Source organism: Macrosteles quadrilineatus, unplaced genomic scaffold (assembly GCF_028750875.1).
Source record: "Macrosteles quadrilineatus isolate MER2022 unplaced genomic scaffold, UCM_ALF_1.0 Scaffold_6__1_contigs__length_79288215, whole genome shotgun sequence".
Lineage (NCBI taxonomy): Eukaryota > Metazoa > Arthropoda > Insecta > Hemiptera > Cicadellidae > Macrosteles > Macrosteles quadrilineatus.
In genome coordinates, this window is record NW_026542599.1 from 76,551,275 (window position 1) to 76,568,291 (window position 17,017).

Sequence of the window (17,017 nt, forward strand, 5' to 3'; positions counted from 1 at the left end):
AGGAAATAAAACAATGTAAAAGTAAGTATGGTCTTCAAAATTCCATTCAAACCTCTGCAAAAGATCCAATTCAATTGTTATCGTCACAATGCAGGAAAAATTACACCAGCCAAAAATAAGTAAGGATAAAAGCATAAAATCTTATTTAGATTTTGTTTTGTTAGTTATTTCGGAAATTAATTAATATATTGCCACAAAGAACAAATCCATTCAATATCAATATGGATACATTACAGAGATGTAGATGGATAATTTTTTCTGTAATATTATGAAAAATCGTAGATGTCATTTTTATTGGATTAGTTCAATCGGTTTCTCAGCAAGAGGTTACTGGTTCCATTTCGATCCTTGTGTAGTGGACCAAGGTGCCATTTGTCATTTTGGCAATCAAACCATGACACAACTAAACAGTCAACGTTGGATGGTAAAGAGACCAGAGGACAGTTCTCTTTAGAAACGTAAAACAACACACATGATACTGTACCAGAACTCACAAAAATAATAAACATCAAAACCAATTTTCTCCACAAATTACGTTGTTAACACCCTATCGAAATTTGAGTGCAAAACACATATTAAAAAACATAAATATTACACCGCTGGTATATGAAACTCTAAAAAAATCGAAATAAAAGTTGACTTTCAATTTTTCGGTTGTTTCAGAGGCGAATGAGTTTCATTTCATCGGGTCATAAAACATGACATCTAATGTGAGGTCGTATGTTGGATGATCGGGGACAAGTTTTATAATTGGTTGGTATTGCCATTGCCTCCCTAGAGGGTTGTTTATTGGACAATACAACTCGCGACCGCTTGGCGTTAGCGTTAACACAATTCATCGCAAAAAGACAATAAATACAAGATTTATTAAAACTGCTGTTCTAGTACGCGATCGTTTTGGAAGTGGAAAAATAATTTTAACGCAAATATTATTATTATTACCAATAAGAGATGGGGATGCTACCTATGTGCGTATTTTAACCCAAACATGAGTGAATGATGAGAGTAGAATTTTATGAGATGAAAACTTTTACAAACTTCTAATTCCAATTCGAAATAATTATTTTCGCTCGACTGTGGGGAGAACTTATCACCACCACCGTGATTATCATAACTAACATAATCACACACCAACCTCGGAAATCCGTCCTTTGCTAATCATAAACACCTGTTGAGAAAATAAGTTAACGTATTCTATTGTAAAACACTAAAGCTTCTTGTTCTGAAATCCTGATCAGGGTGTACAGCAGACCAGGATCATCACCGGGAGCTCACGTGTATTTTGATTACCGGGTTAAAGATTTAAAAGTAAATTTTGCTCATAAGTGGAACTTTTGGGTAGTGGTTTAGATATCGCGAGAGATGGTGATTGCAGTGATCGCAGGATCAGTATACGGCCATTAATGGTCATAAAAATATATTACTACACTGCAATTTGCTGTATTTCCGACTAATAAAAAAAATTTGATAATCAGAAATCCGGTCCAAATACATCAGATTAGTGGAGTAGTGTACCTAAATTATTATTGTCGATGGCAAGTAACTAACAAATTTAAACTATAGATAAAGATTATTAAGTTATGAAAAATAAACATAACTCAAATAACCCTATAAGGCAAAAGGTGATGAAAGAAGTGTTAACAAGGTTATTAATCTAAAATCCAACGCCTGAGAGAACGCAGATAATGAATTGGGTCGGCGCGCGGCGTGCGGTGCGGCGACGGACGCGGTTAATTTATCAGATGTCCGCTAGAGCAGCAGACAGCAGCACCGTCGCGTCGGCTGCCCCAGGTGAGTAGTTGCTCACACGGCCACCAGGGGCGTCGATGTCGCTATGTTAATCAGCTGATCACACAGATACATCATTGCTTTCTAATTTGTCTGGTGTGTAACCTTCGGGCAAGGCGATAGGTAAATTTCGTAACCTTGGATATTAGTTGTGATATTCAGCTTGTGTCAGTGAAGAGTTCAAACAGCTAAACACTGAAGTGAACCATAAACACACAAAATGACCACGAAAGTAAGGTTTAACGTAGATAGATTGGTCAGTGTAATCAACAAATGTGAGAACAGTTAACTGTATTGGCCAAAACTAGCCCATGTAGGTACTTTTAACGATATACTATTAAAGAAAATACATCTGGTAAAAAAGTGATTTTATATTAGTTGCAATAATATCAAATGAGAATTTAGCATAGGGTATGTGCGAACGTAGCCCTAGGATATAAGCGTACGTAGAAAAAAATAAACACACACACACGCACGCACAAAATAAAATCATTCTCCGAAATACCTGTAGCAATTTGTAAACTGTTTATTGGTTGGTAAACATGTCAAAACCCTGTTAGTTCCGTATTAGCTTGAAATTGATATTTTACCACACTACGATGTTTTTGGCCGTTTTACAAACATTAATTGGAGTCTGAAAGCCACATAATGCTGTACAGTGCTGAAAATCAGCTCTTCGCTTATTTAATTCAAACATTTAATGTATATTAAATACACAAGCAGTGTCCATGCATTGCAATAGTGTAGCTTAAAATGCAGTTCCAAACAAAAACTACATCAGATGTATTTATTAACAATAAATAAGAAAAAACAATATGTATATATACGTCTAATAACACTTGCAATAATATATTTACACTTATACTGTTGACTCACAAGACGGTAATTGCATATAAAAGGTGGTAAGTGGTGATTGTCTCTTGTGCACAATAAGCTGTTCCAGCTGCGATTCAATCCCATGGTCCCTTCTAAGCCTGGCAATCTGTTAAAAAATTGGTGAAAATTTCGATTGAAGTGTCCAATCGAAATCGATCACCACTTACCACAATTTATATGTATTAACCGTATTGTGAGGCAACAGTATAAGTGTAAATATATTATTACATGTGTTATTAGACGTATATCTTTTTTAGGCAATTTATTATAACGTACGATGCTGATCAAGAAGTTGTTCTGTAGAATAAAATACATATTATCATTATAACGATTTATAATGTCAAGTTCCTTATGCACAGCCAATGACATATTTGTTAAATAATAGTACTGTAATTATAATAGTGGTTTTCTTGTAAAGCAATAGTATACACTCAATGCATAACAGTATACTGTATGTCAAAATACAAGCAAAAACTGTTCCAATTACTTTGTGAAATTGGGAAATTGCTTTGAATTGCAACACAGTTTCAAAGATGCTTTATCTGGTGTCTGCTCCAACAATAAATAGCGCCCATAAATATATCTTTCTGTGCAGTGTTTGTATAGCAATCGAGGCCAAATGTGCTATTGGCTGAATAATTCTTTTCCAAACCATATTTTCTCGGGTGTCATATAAAAGAGCCAATCTTACCACCAAAAATCAACATCTTACGGCAAATGCAATTACCATCTCATACATATTTGTGGAAATTAGAAATCATTTAATATTTTACAGCTATATGGTTTAAATTAACTCGTTTGTATATTTTGATTGTTATGTCCAAAATATGCTAAATTACAGGCGTACAAAAAATACATTGAACTACAATCAATTTGCTTTTTGAATTTTTGTTTCAATACCGAAAAATATTATTTGTAATCACAAAGGAGATTGGTAATGTATGAAGATAAAGAATGCTACTTTAATTAATTGTATTTTATGAGCACACATTGTATATTTTTACACAATAAATAGCGCACTATCGGGAAAAACTAATCGTTTTAAACTAATAAAAAATTTAGTATTAAGTATTCTGACTTGTTTCATTATTAGACACATGATGCATGTTAACTTATTTAATAACTTCCACATAGGTAAAATATATGACGGGGGTTTTTATAGCAAACAAGAAAAAAACAATTTTGGAGCTAATTTATAAACATGGACAAACATTTTGTAATTGTGAACTGCGTAGCTTAAAGAATGGCACACTTAAACGAAAATATACAGTTAGATCACCAAACGGGCCAAAAGTGTCTTTTTGATCCTAGCTTATGTTACAGTTTAGGCATCTGTCTGCTTAAGTTCGACTTCCCCTCCTTACTGTAATAAAATATAACACCCAGTTACTGGACGTATATTTATTTAATCTCCGTAAAATATAATTTAGCGTTCTTTGTACAGAGAGTTTATCAATATACAATAAGTGTGTGAATTCATAATTGTACCGAATATTAATTTTATACCCTGAACAATAAACAATAATATATACCACACAAATTTGACCCCGTTGATAAAAAATCATTGTAAAAGTTGAAGGAAAATAATTATTTAATCTAAACTCTTGAGAAAACTATACATTTGGCACAAATATGGAAAGTTTAATCATAGCAATAAAGAAAACTCAAATACAATCTAATTATATGTATATTGTATTTTATTTTGTTAAGGCAACAAAATATTGTGTATCAAAGTACCATTTTATATTGTGGTTTCGTGAGAAACTCGCGGGTAACATACTCAGAGTTGGGTTATTGTATCGTAAAAGAGCGTATGAAAACAGACCCCGGAACACTTGTTTGAGTATGCATATAAATTTTTCATCACCGAGTGTGGCTACCAAGTCAGCAGAAACTCTTACATATTGTCGCTGTGAGAGTGAGTTTGAGTTAAGGGTTTGTAATTACATACGTTTACAAACAATCATAATTTAATATGTCTATAGCACTACCTTTGAACCTAAAAGTTTTTGGTTCTGTTTTAGATGAGCCTATTTCGGACCCGGATATCATTTTGGTCCATTTATTAAAATACTTTCTAGCAAAGAATCGTTGTTGAGTAGTAACAAAAAAGGGCTTAAAAGGTGCAATTAACAATAATAAAATGTATAGAACATTGAATATAGAAATAAATACGAAACTATTGCATATTTTGAGTTAAATTTTACCTGTGGTGAAGTTTGATTGGCTGTGACAGCTTACAAGGGAATATCGCAAATGTGAAGGATATAATGGGAGGCACACTTAGTAATTTCAATAATCAACACAACTGGTTGGTTAGAAATATAAATCAACGTAACAAATAGTTTTGTTTGAATAAAATCAAAAGTGTATAATTATATAATTTGCTGACAATTCTGGCTAAAATGTAAACAAAATGTTTTGTCAACACTATTCCAGAATCCTTTCTATGTTTGACCTGGTAGACAAACTCATTCAATTGGACATTGCTTACAATTTTGCTCTAAAATCCATCCAACCGACATACAAGTATATTACCAAATGAAATGGATGTGTAACTGGGCTATTTTGACCCAACTATAAGCGAAGGATGAAGTCAAGTTAGATCAGCGGTCACATAAGGCCAAGTAGTGAATTCAAATGTGGTGACGCTCTCGATAAAATACATCAAATTAAAGCCTCTGACCTGACCACGAAAGTGAATGTAGCACTAAATTATATATATCACTTCAGAAATGAATAGTTAGCTACATACTAACCAATAATTTGCGAAATAACAGTCAGTAGCAGGGGTTCGCACGGCGTAGCTGGTTAATAAGTATAATCCAGTAGGCCCAAGTAACAAGGCGATAGCGTCAGGTCGAGTTCATAATTCATTTACTAGCTTGCACAGTTATTTTGACAGATCAGTGCCTACGTCGCCAATGTATTTACCAATAAGAAGATACAAAGAGACGTGTGGGAAGCCAAGTAGTTTTACGGCTAGCGTTAAAATCTGAAGTCGCTGGTTCGGATCCACGATTACTTGAAAAATACCGGTATGGATCATAAACATAAACAAATGACGTTTTTGGCCCGAAAATAAACATTATTTAACGTTGCTTATAAGTAATCCTGGTTCGAATCCAAGCGAGATCGATTCGGGATATATACGTCACTGTGCTGATGAATTATTTTATTAATTAGTTGGTACTACCATTTACCAACATAATGGAAACAGAATTAAACTAGCGTCAGTATCATATTTGGATTGATACATAAACGTACGGTTTGTATAATGATTGTGGGTAGAATTAGACATTTCATTCAATTTGTAATTAGTTTTAGGAACAAAAATTCGCCACCGACAGAGTGCACTGATGTAAATTACTTTAAGTCGAATACGCCAATTTTTCATCGAAGTCAAACTAATAAGACGATTTATTATAAGTCTTTTGTGTAACATCAGCTATCTACTAACAACAATTACAAGGAAATATAATCTATGAATGATTTGTTCAATACATTTTTTTACAAAAAATTGTCCACAAGCCATACATAGGATGACTAATTCACTGTCAAAAAGTCACTGGCCCAACCCGATAACTGTAAAAATGAGCGAAGCACCGTAGACTGGACCTACTTGGGATAAAATTTAGACCTGATTGAAAAACTAGAATACAAGTCACGTCTATATTGCTCCTGTATGAAAATAAATCACCACATCTGATCAATGAACAGAACACGACCCATAATTGGTTTGACATTTGGCCGTGTGTAGAGCGTGCGCGCCGCAATTTATGGAATATTGCTCTACACCGACCGGCCGTCAAATATAATGATTGCGGACGATACATTATATTTTACACGAATCGTTTTTATTTTACAGCCTGGTTCAGTTTTTTAGTGCCTCGTTTTGTTTGAAACTACTATTTTCGTGATGAATAATTTGTTATTAAATAAAGGTTATTTGTTGAATATTTTACTGATAGGGGTTTCACGTAGGTAGCCTATACTTTTTCTTTTCAATACATTTTTTTTATTTAATTAGATGGGTGACTATAAGTGCCATATGTTTATATTAGGTAACGGATATAGTTTAGTCATAAATTTTTCTTATAAAAATAAGTAGCCTACACAATTTTGAAAAATAAAAACTTTTTTGTTTTTAAGTGGGCAATATGTAAAGTTTAATTACAACTGTTTTACTTTGTATACACAATCTATGTGAACACATTTGTACATCCACTCTCATACTGATTAGACAATAATATGAAATTAGACCAGATTTATCATAGCCAAACAAAGTTAGGTTAGGTTATAACATATCTCTCGACTACAGCTTATACTGATATTTAATTTGTTCCAAACAAATACACTGAGAAAGAATTTAAGTTTTGGCTATTATATTATTGTTGTTCTAGAATTAAAAGTTGAAAAATTCAGAATTCTGTCATACTTCTATGGAAAGGCTTAAGGATCTAGTATGTAGATTACATAATACTTGGCCTACACATTTAAGACTTTGAAAAGACGAACAAATAAATGTGAAAATATTGAGGTTTTGTATTTTTTGGCAGTTTTTGACTATTTATATTTTATTGATAGTGCTATTTGAACTTTTTCTAAGTTAACTCAATTCTATGACTTTTCCGGACGCTTGATCGGATATATTTTTACTTTTTCATTCAGTAATTTATTAAGTAATTCAGCAGTTTTCAGTAACTTTTTTTCATTTTATGTACATAAAAATGGTAGGGTACATAAGTCAATCCAGAAAGACCTGTATTCCCGCGTTGGCCGAATAAAAAATGGAGGCTACTTTTGTACTCTAAACTGTTTTAGTTGTTCACTGAGATAACTAAACATGACAAAAATGCAGATACACATGAAATGTATTGCAACGTTCACAAATGTGAGGACGAGTTTGCAAATTTAATTAAAACTCTGCCTTCTTATTCCCAGAGGTCCAGTAGAAAGTTGGCCAAAGGGAGGTTAATGCCCAAACTCCCCTTGACAGTAACGTACTTAAACATCGTCCAGCTGTCTGGACTTGCCCCAAGTGCATAGTTTTATTTTTTGTAATTTTAGGAGCTGACCAACAAAAATAAAACACTACAAAACATTATTCGTGTATTTTATAGCCAAAAGAAAGGTTCAGTGTGGTAAATTATATAGTTCATCACACGATCCAATGCATCTTTTCGACTCTCGCTCATTTTTCAACCTCGGTGTGGCTTCGGTAGTTATACTTGAGCTCGAGTCAAAAAGAGACACTATTATCCTAATTCCAAAATGTACTATTTATCTAGCCATGGAGTTGATTTACCAATATAATATACAATAAATGTGTAAATGCGTTATATCCTGAATATTGTTTTCTATTACCTTTCCACTGATCAATTATTGTTTAAGTTCTATTTTACACAACTGAATACAAGTTTACACGCAAAAAAAACTAGTTAGCATTAAACTAATTAAATTTTATACAGTTACATTATTACATCCTTCGAATGGACTCCGTATAGAATTGATTCACCCGAAGGCAATATCTGAAACATTATTGGTAAGTGAAATATTGACGATGAATAATGCAAGAATCTGTGTGATTCCGATATGCACTTCTCATCTCATTGGATGCATCTGAAGATTAAGGAGAGGTCATAGTTCACCTGGATGGTTGAATTATTCATAAATCCCACCTCAGAACTGGGAACGTTACAATTGTGAACAACTCTTACAAAGTTAGGTTAGTGCAAGTTATATTTTTCGAGTTAAGTTATGTATATGCCAAATTCTATTACAGTACAAGCTAAAAAATATTATTGTATTTCAGTTGAAACAGGGTGTAAATAAAACCTATGTTATAATACCCTTACGTAGTCCTTGCATTATATTATGCAACTATATAAAGTGAGAAAAACGTCGAAATTCATTGTAAATGTGCAATTTAAATGGGGTAAATGGAAACAATGCGTTTAAGAGCTGTCAATGACTAATTTGTAAATTTTGTTTAACAAACTGTAGTAGTATCTGAAGCAGGGAAATTGATGAATTTTACATAATAGTTTTTTAAAAGTTTTTTTTGTTTATTGGTCGTCAAAAGTAATTGCTATTAAAAGCTAAATTAACACAACTTGTATGGAACATATAACATTTCATTTAGTTTTTTAAATGGATGACTTTATTTTGTACTTCAATATGAATTGCCACAGAGTACTTTAATTACAAAGTGAGCACGTGAAATGTTCATACCAATAAGAGCAGAACCAGACAGAGAGCTGGGTAGCACATGATGGTGACGTCACTAACGTCTGATGATGTCATCACACTGCATCTTGGAACCCCTGCAACAAACATGAACTTAAATTAGGGAACTGAAGGGGAATTGACTTGCTTGAGGTCCCGGGCTCAAATCCCACCAATCACCAATGGATTTTATATATGTGATAATGCGATACCCTCTAGGACGATAGATGTATAATACTCGATGTATGATACATCGATGTCTAAGACTAGCCTGCAGTAATGTGTTTAACAGTTCCTGGCTAGAACCTACGTCCTAGGATGTGAAGGTGGACATATAAACCCACAAAGTGTACGTTTGGTCATACAGATTGTATATGCAATCAAACAGCTGGCGCGATTACAAGTTAATAGCCTAACAGTCAATTAAAGTGTAAAATGAAACCAATTAAATTTAACCAAGGAGTCAACAGCACGAAAACGACACAAAACCCACGTTTTTACTGGATACTTCACAAATGTTTCAAACCCTTTTTACTGGAAAAAAAAAAACAAAAAAAAAAAAAAAAAAAAAACTCGATAACGGAGAACAAACCATCGATGTATAATACTAAACATCGATGGAACAAACTTAAGTTGCACGTTTTGTTTTTCGAACTGTCCAACATTGCACTTTTAACAAAATGCTTTAACGTTTTTATTAATTTGAAGTTTAATAGTTTTAACCACGATTCTATAAACCATAAACACCGTTGACTTTCTATTGTCAATACTTAAGATTGTTGGAATTTTTAATCTACTGAGCCATTATGAGCTTTGTTGACCATATTTCCTACTTTTCATAATACTAAGTGCATTTTAAATCAAATATAAGGAAGTCGCTCGACAATATAAAGATTATAATAGATAACGATTATAAATTTAAATTGCTGTATACCATTATATTTTCAACCCCTCCCTCCCCCACCTAATAAATAATCACGTACATTAACTATTTCATAAGTTTATAAAATATTGTACAACTTTTCGTTACGTTTTCGAAACCAAAGGACAGGTCCCTACAACAAACTGGAGAACTCTCTACCAAAATATGTACGACAAATAACAATCTCTCTCGAGCATTAACATTTATAATAAGTCGTGTTAAATTATGTTACCCATTGATTTGACCTAGACAAATCCTGGACAGGAAAGACGGGAACGAACAGAATTATGAGGTTAAACCCAAAGAGATCTGTATTGGATTACGCGCGGCAAATCTAATCCAGCCACGGTCAGTAACTCGGTTCCGTAAACTGCTAATTGTGTTTTATACACGGATTGGAGATGTTTTGTTTCACAGCCAATCCCGTGGGCTCTGACCTATAAAAGGGTGCTTCTGTTCTGCATGAATGAAACTCTTTAGAAGAGCTAGGCGCGATGAAGCGTTTTGTAGAGTTTTAACGGAGTGAGAGATTTTGTTTATAATTCAAGTATAGGTTGGATCAGTGTAAAGAATATGGTATGGTATGGTAAAGGAATTTTTAGAGAATGAGTCATCAAATGACACAATGGTTCAGTAGACGAAGGCGAGTCCTATTTCCTAGCTACCAAGATTCAAACATGTATTTTACATTTAATTGACATATTCTTTATTCTCAGATATAAGTGTACATGAGTGACGATAAGAAAAAATTATGAACGTTGTACAACCTAGTAAAAAATAATATTTAATAATCCAAACTAAATGAAGTTGTTAAATATATTTTTTATTTTACTAAACATTTTTTGAATGCCATTTATCTTATGTAAAATAATTCTACAAACCTGTCCAGCACTTCGGTGAAAAGAAATGTTTTTACATTCATACGAAGCATTACAATGCTTATCAATTGTCTTCTATAGGAGGTCTCCTACCATTATAATATTTACATCATTAAACAGTTTGATTTTTATTGTTTTTTCAACATTACTTTTTAGAATATTTACACCACTATTTCTAGCATTACAATTTTGAATCTTAAGATTATATTGGCAATATATCTTTGTCCATAATTAATTTGTTAGTCAGTTCTGTATATAATTTTACCTGCTGTTTCTTTCTGTAGTTACGAATTAATTTATTCCAAAATCAACGAACTTAACAGTATTAATTGCTTATTAAGAAACAACTAATTACTAATGATGTGAAAAACATGTTATAGAATAATATTCGATTCAGGCTAAGAAATATGGAAGATACGCAAGGGACCCGACCTCATTTTAGCGAACAGCTGAAATTGAAGTTATGGCAGTCATTATTCTACATTTATAAGCTACTTGACTGTCTTGATGATTTAATTTAACCCTTTACCTCGCCAGGGTTGAATTTTGTATCATACAATTAACATTTGTTCAGCAAAAGTAATATAAGTTGTACGGTACCCAAATAAAATGTCTGTATTAACCCGTTTTGTAGATTCACCACCGATGGTTCGCATACTAGCATAGATCTAAGTAGTAGATTACTATTTTAATCTTTGATACTAAGTTTTTTAATATTTCCATATTCCTTATTAATGTTATATATTTTACCTGCAGGATACTCCCAATTGATATATTATAGTGTTATGAAAGAAACAACAGCCTAAAAACAAGGTAATTTATCCGTATCATTTTTAACAAAAGAGTAGCCTAAATTTCTGATTGATTTAATTAATGACGGAATCTTAGTTGTATACTTTTCTAGACTTTATAGATAACACACCCCTTCAACTACACCTATATTTATTTCTTACCGAAACTACTTACTAAGGAAAATCCTAACAAGTTGAAGTGGCAGTGAATTGATGTATCAAAAACAGCAACCAAGAGCAAAATAAATCGAGATGCTGCATTTGTGCCAAACTCAAGGTCAAGTGCAGCATTCTGCAAGTTGAATCGATCATCTTGTGTGCAGAAATAAACCTCAATTTAGAGTGGATGGAAGTTTAAGACATCTGGAGTCTATTTAAAGTCCATACGTCAAGCACAGTGGTACAATGCAGAGAATTCCTGGCTCTTTAAACACACTTTGGATTGTATAAACGGTTATACATCACGGGCTAAACTAGAATACACGGATTTGAATCTGAGCGGAGAATGTTTCACACTGTATTATTGCAAAATTCGACCTGTTATAGTACCTTATTTGTAGTTTCAATTTAATTGTTATGTAAGTTTATCTTTGTTTTAAGTTGAAGGGAAAGGTACAACAGTTAGCTAGCATAATTAGTTAGCTGGCAATGACAGATGTCATCGGGAGCTCAAATTTACCCGCTGAAAATTTCAAAAGCAATTTTACAAATGAAGGGGAGCAATAATTAATCGGTTACTGTATTGGAACTATGACATTTAAAATGTGTAAATTAAATACATACTTTTATTACTAATCATACCAGTTTCTTTTTAGTTTGTTTTTAATTGAGTCCCTATTTATAGTTTCTTGTGATTTGATCCCCTGTAAAAATTTTATTTACTAAAGAATAAAATGTTAATTTTTTGTGCTTGGATTTTAATGCATGTTGGAGCGCTACACCAATGTTTTCAAGGGAATACGGCATAAATTTAAACAATAAATCCCCAAGATCCTTGGAAAATTTTAATTCCTAACTTTATCTGAAAACTATTTCACATTTTAAATTTATTTTCTCTACAATTCATCTGTATGCAAATATTCTCTCTAATTACATTACTCTATTGATGAGTTATGAAAATACATTTATTGAAATTATAATATAAAAAAGTGTACAGAGATTTAAAAAATAACTATTACCAACACTTCCAATCCATTGCACTACCAAATTATGTCCAAACTCTAGAAATCAATCAGAAATTAACATTAGAAAAGTTTCAAATTTACAGCATTAGTTGGACGAAACGAGCCATTAAGACACCCGTGTGGATTAGTGGATGGGCTTTGTAACTTGTATAATATGAACGGAAGTAGTATAGTTTGTCGGTGCCGTTTTTTGCGCATCGGCATTTTTGTGCCAACTCCCCGCCCATGCCTAATTGCTAGTACATTTACCATTCCCCTTTCTAGTTGATGTATTATATTTCTGTCTTATCTTATCTATATATTAGACGTATGAGTTGTTTAATATTGTTAGTATAGTTTGTCGCCGCCGTTTTTTGGGGGTCGACATTTTTGGGCCAACTCCCCCCCCCCCCCTCACCCCTCACCCCCTCACCACTCCCCTCTGCCCCATGCACAATTGCTAGTACATCTACCATTCCCCTTTCCAGTTGATATATTATATTTCTATTTCAAAATCATGTATGTGCGAACTCGGCTCATGGCGTGGGCGCGCTCCTGGTCGCGGGCATGCTCCCTTGGACATCCTTAGTGGAAATCCATGAATTCTGGCTACTTGGGAACCCAAGCCATTTGACATACAATAAATCACCTTTTCTCCTAATTACCTTTTCTACTAAATACATGTCTTTATATTTGGTCTTTAACAACTCCTCTGTATAGAAGCCTCCTCTGATTATATTACCATTTTCATCTTTCAAGATATAAGTCACAGGCTTTGTATTCTTAACTTCTGATATTGTAAATAGTTCCCCTGTCCAATTTGGGGTATATCCTTTACTAAAAACATGTTTATACTTGGAAATTCTCACGCTATCACCTACCTTATATCTTGGCTTTTTAACTTGCACTACTTTAGAAGTCCTTTCATGCAACCTCTCATGCACATATTTACTGTTCTTAATATTCACTTGGTTAGGCTTCATTCCTATAGATCTATGCACTTTATTATTATATTTTCGAATTAACTTTGGAAGTAAATCCAACCATTTATAACTCCCCTGAGCACTAAATTCTCTATATAACCAATTCTTTAAAGTTCTCAGAAACCTCTCCACAATTGCAGCCTTAGTTGTAGAAAATGTGTGATAGTGATTAATATTTAATTTTTTCATTAGTTTGCTAAAATATTGATTAAAAAATTCTTTTCCATTGTCGGATTGAATGTTTTTAACCCCCTTTGGTAGAATGGTTTTAATGGCTTCTGTAACCACCAACCCTGTCTTATTCTTTAGTGGAGCAGCATAAGCTTTTTTAGAAAATGTATCTATTAAAGTTAAAATATATTTATTGCCAGAATTCTCTCTAGCATAGTTTTGCATATCAATTAAATCTATTTGTACAGTTTCGTTTATACCCAATACTTTAAAAGACCTTCTAATGAAATTCTTTCTTGCAGGCTTATGAAGTTCGTATGCAATTTCATTCATTTTTTATAACATCATCCTTTCCTGTAACTCTAAATACATCACCATTAGCCCCAATCAATAGATTATCTTCCATTCTTTTAAATACATAGTTTTCTGGTATATATGGTCTATTATCTATATACTTAAATCCACTCAAAGATGTGGGGTCAGCAACTAATAAATCAGGATTATATTCCATCAAATTAAAATTTTTTTCTCCATATACAAATTTTGATCCATCGTAATGCATAGCTTGTGACATTAGACAAATATCATCCGAATGTTCTCCCTCTGGTAGATTCCTTATAAATTGTTTTTTGGCATCCCAACATTTTTCTTTTTTATCAAAAGTTATAGTCTGTTCTTTTATAACACAGTCAGTTTCATCAATGGCAGGTTTAACACGTACTAACCTTTTATTATAAAAACTCCAATAGCCTGCTTCCATTTTTGGAACTTGTGAAACATTCACAGCATCTTTACTATCTGTACCTTCCATCAAATTGCTAAGTTTCTGTTTCTTAGCATTCCAAACACCATTCTCTGATTCTAAAAATTCATAATTATTATCATCTTGTATAAATTTACCATCTTCTTTTCGTATTAAAGTCTGTTGTAAAGTGGGCACATCATCTAAACTCTCACCCTTTTCTACATTAGTAATTTTCCGTTTCTTAGCATTCCAAACACCATTCTCTGATTCTAAAAATTCATAATTTTTATTGTCTTGTACAAATGTACCACCATCTGTTCGTATTAAAGTCTGTTGTAAAGTGGGCACATCATCTAAACTTTCACCCTTTTCCACATTAGCAATTTTCTGTTTTTTAGCATTCCACTTTTTATTCTTAGATTCTAAAAACTCATATTTAGTTTTACCTTGTAAAAAGACATCACCTTTTCTAGTTAATGTCTGTCCTAAAGTTGATACATCATCTACAAACTCCCCATCTTTAACATTACTAATTTTACGGTTTAAACAATTCCAACTATCATCTTGTAAATTTAAAGTAGGTTCACTACTCATGGTTGCCGCCCTGGGTTCTGCAGGCTTATTATATGGATTATATAAACGATAAAATTTATCTATAAACATATTTTTATTTAATAAATAATTCCACTTTCTCTCAATTCCTCAATAATGGAATCTATTTCATTATCCACTCCTGAGTTACCGGCTTGGCGACTTAGCCAAAGAAGTCTTAACCTATCTACAAGCTCATTAGGATCATCCCAATAAATATAGTCTATTTTATTACCAGTCACTTGTCTCAAACCTTCACCAACAGATTTAAATAGAGGTTTAATTATATTAAGATATTTAGTATGTCTATTACTTGAAATTGGTGCACCATCTTTGTAACTCTTTAAATGTCCATTTGTAGCTTCCAAAATCTCTTTATAATTTTGCAAATCAGCCTGAGTATAGTTCTCAGGTTCTTTTAACGTTAACAATTCCCATAAACCTTTTGTCCCCTTGTAGGTTTTATTTGCAACTGTAACATCATCATTGCCAATATCAACTTCCTTATTTCCAATAAAAAATTTATTTGCTTCTCGTCTAATACCATATGTAGTGTCTGTCATACTACTTTTACTGAGGTAATTTCCTAAATAGTCTGATGCTAAAAGACCAAAATCTAATTTCTGTGGGGTGGATGGTTGTAATGGTTGTAATGGTTGTAATCTTGGTATCATTGATATTCTAGATGGAGTCATTGGGAGTATCTCCATTCGAGGCCTCTCTGATGTGATTTTCTTTAATTCTTGTAATGGCTCTATTAAAGGTTGGAATGTTTGGAACCTCTCTTCAGCCTCTAGAAACTTGCCACGTTTTAAAGCTCTATATTTCTCTCGTATTTGATTTGCAGAGTCAACCAATTCTTGTTGAATGTTTTTCATCTTTTATTTACATTTTATTTATCTCATTTGACAAAGGATTGTACTCAAACACTTTATCATGTATTATCAAACAATATGCAGATGTATTTGCTGGCACATTTTCTGCAGTTTCAATCTCTAATTTAATATCAACAATTCCTTCTTTCACTGTTTCGTTCTGTCTAGAACAGTCTATTACAATTAGTGGATATTTCTTCATAAACTCAGCCCTACTAATCATAGGATCTGGGATAGTATTATAGTAAGTCTCTCTAAACCTCATAAACATCTCATAAGCTTTAGAGACATCTCCATTTTCAAAGTCGAGATTTAAATCACTGTAAGGATAATATTCAGAGTTTAGAAATACTTTGAGATTTTTTAATTTACAGTGATCAAATTCATCAGTTCTTTTTCGTGCACTATTATCCCTAGCTGTTTGGAAACCAAATATAATATACCTAGGCTTCTCTAAACTTGAAGACGTCTTTACTGACCATGTATGTCTTGTGGTATTAGGATATGATGGAAGTTCATGCAGCTCTAAGCTTCTAAATGCAATTTGCAAATTTTTATTTTGCAATAACATCTTTTGTAATTGTAACTTCTCCCCATCTGATGGTATCACATGTGGCATCACCCATTGAATTGAGTTAAGTGTAATTTTAGGAATCAAATCAGCAGTGCCACTGGCTGGAGCACTAGTGGTTGTTAATATACAATTCAAATCATTTTTGGATCTTTTCAACACCAATTCTTGTTTGACATTTACTAATACCTTATTAAAATCCTCAAATACACCCATTAACAGCTCTAATGGTAAACATGTACTAAACTTGCCACCTTTATGGAACTCTTTTAAATTTGTGTCAGAATCAAATGCTACATTTGACAATTTAGTAGTTTTATTGTAAGAGCTCAATATTTTCATAAGACTAGAAATTCCTGGGTTTCTTACAATGTCTATTTCTTTACCTGCAACTTCGTATCTAATTTCATCAAATAAGAACGCAAATGCATTATT

The 17,017-nt window shown here is 32.8% G+C and overlaps 1 protein-coding gene across 2 annotated transcripts in view; it reads right to left on the minus strand.

The window, feature by feature from the left end:
* LOC128996609 (thrombospondin type-1 domain-containing protein 4-like) overlaps positions 1 to 17,017 on the minus strand; it is a 159,919-nt gene that overhangs the window by 38,149 nt on the left and 104,753 nt on the right. For both annotated transcript variants that reach the window (XM_054422013.1, XM_054422012.1), the window contains one exon: positions 8,899 to 8,990. In XM_054422013.1, the coding sequence (XP_054277988.1) occupies positions 8,899 to 8,970 (72 nt within the window). In that variant the 5' untranslated portion in view covers positions 8,971 to 8,990. The remainder of the gene's footprint in view (positions 1 to 8,898; positions 8,991 to 17,017) is intronic.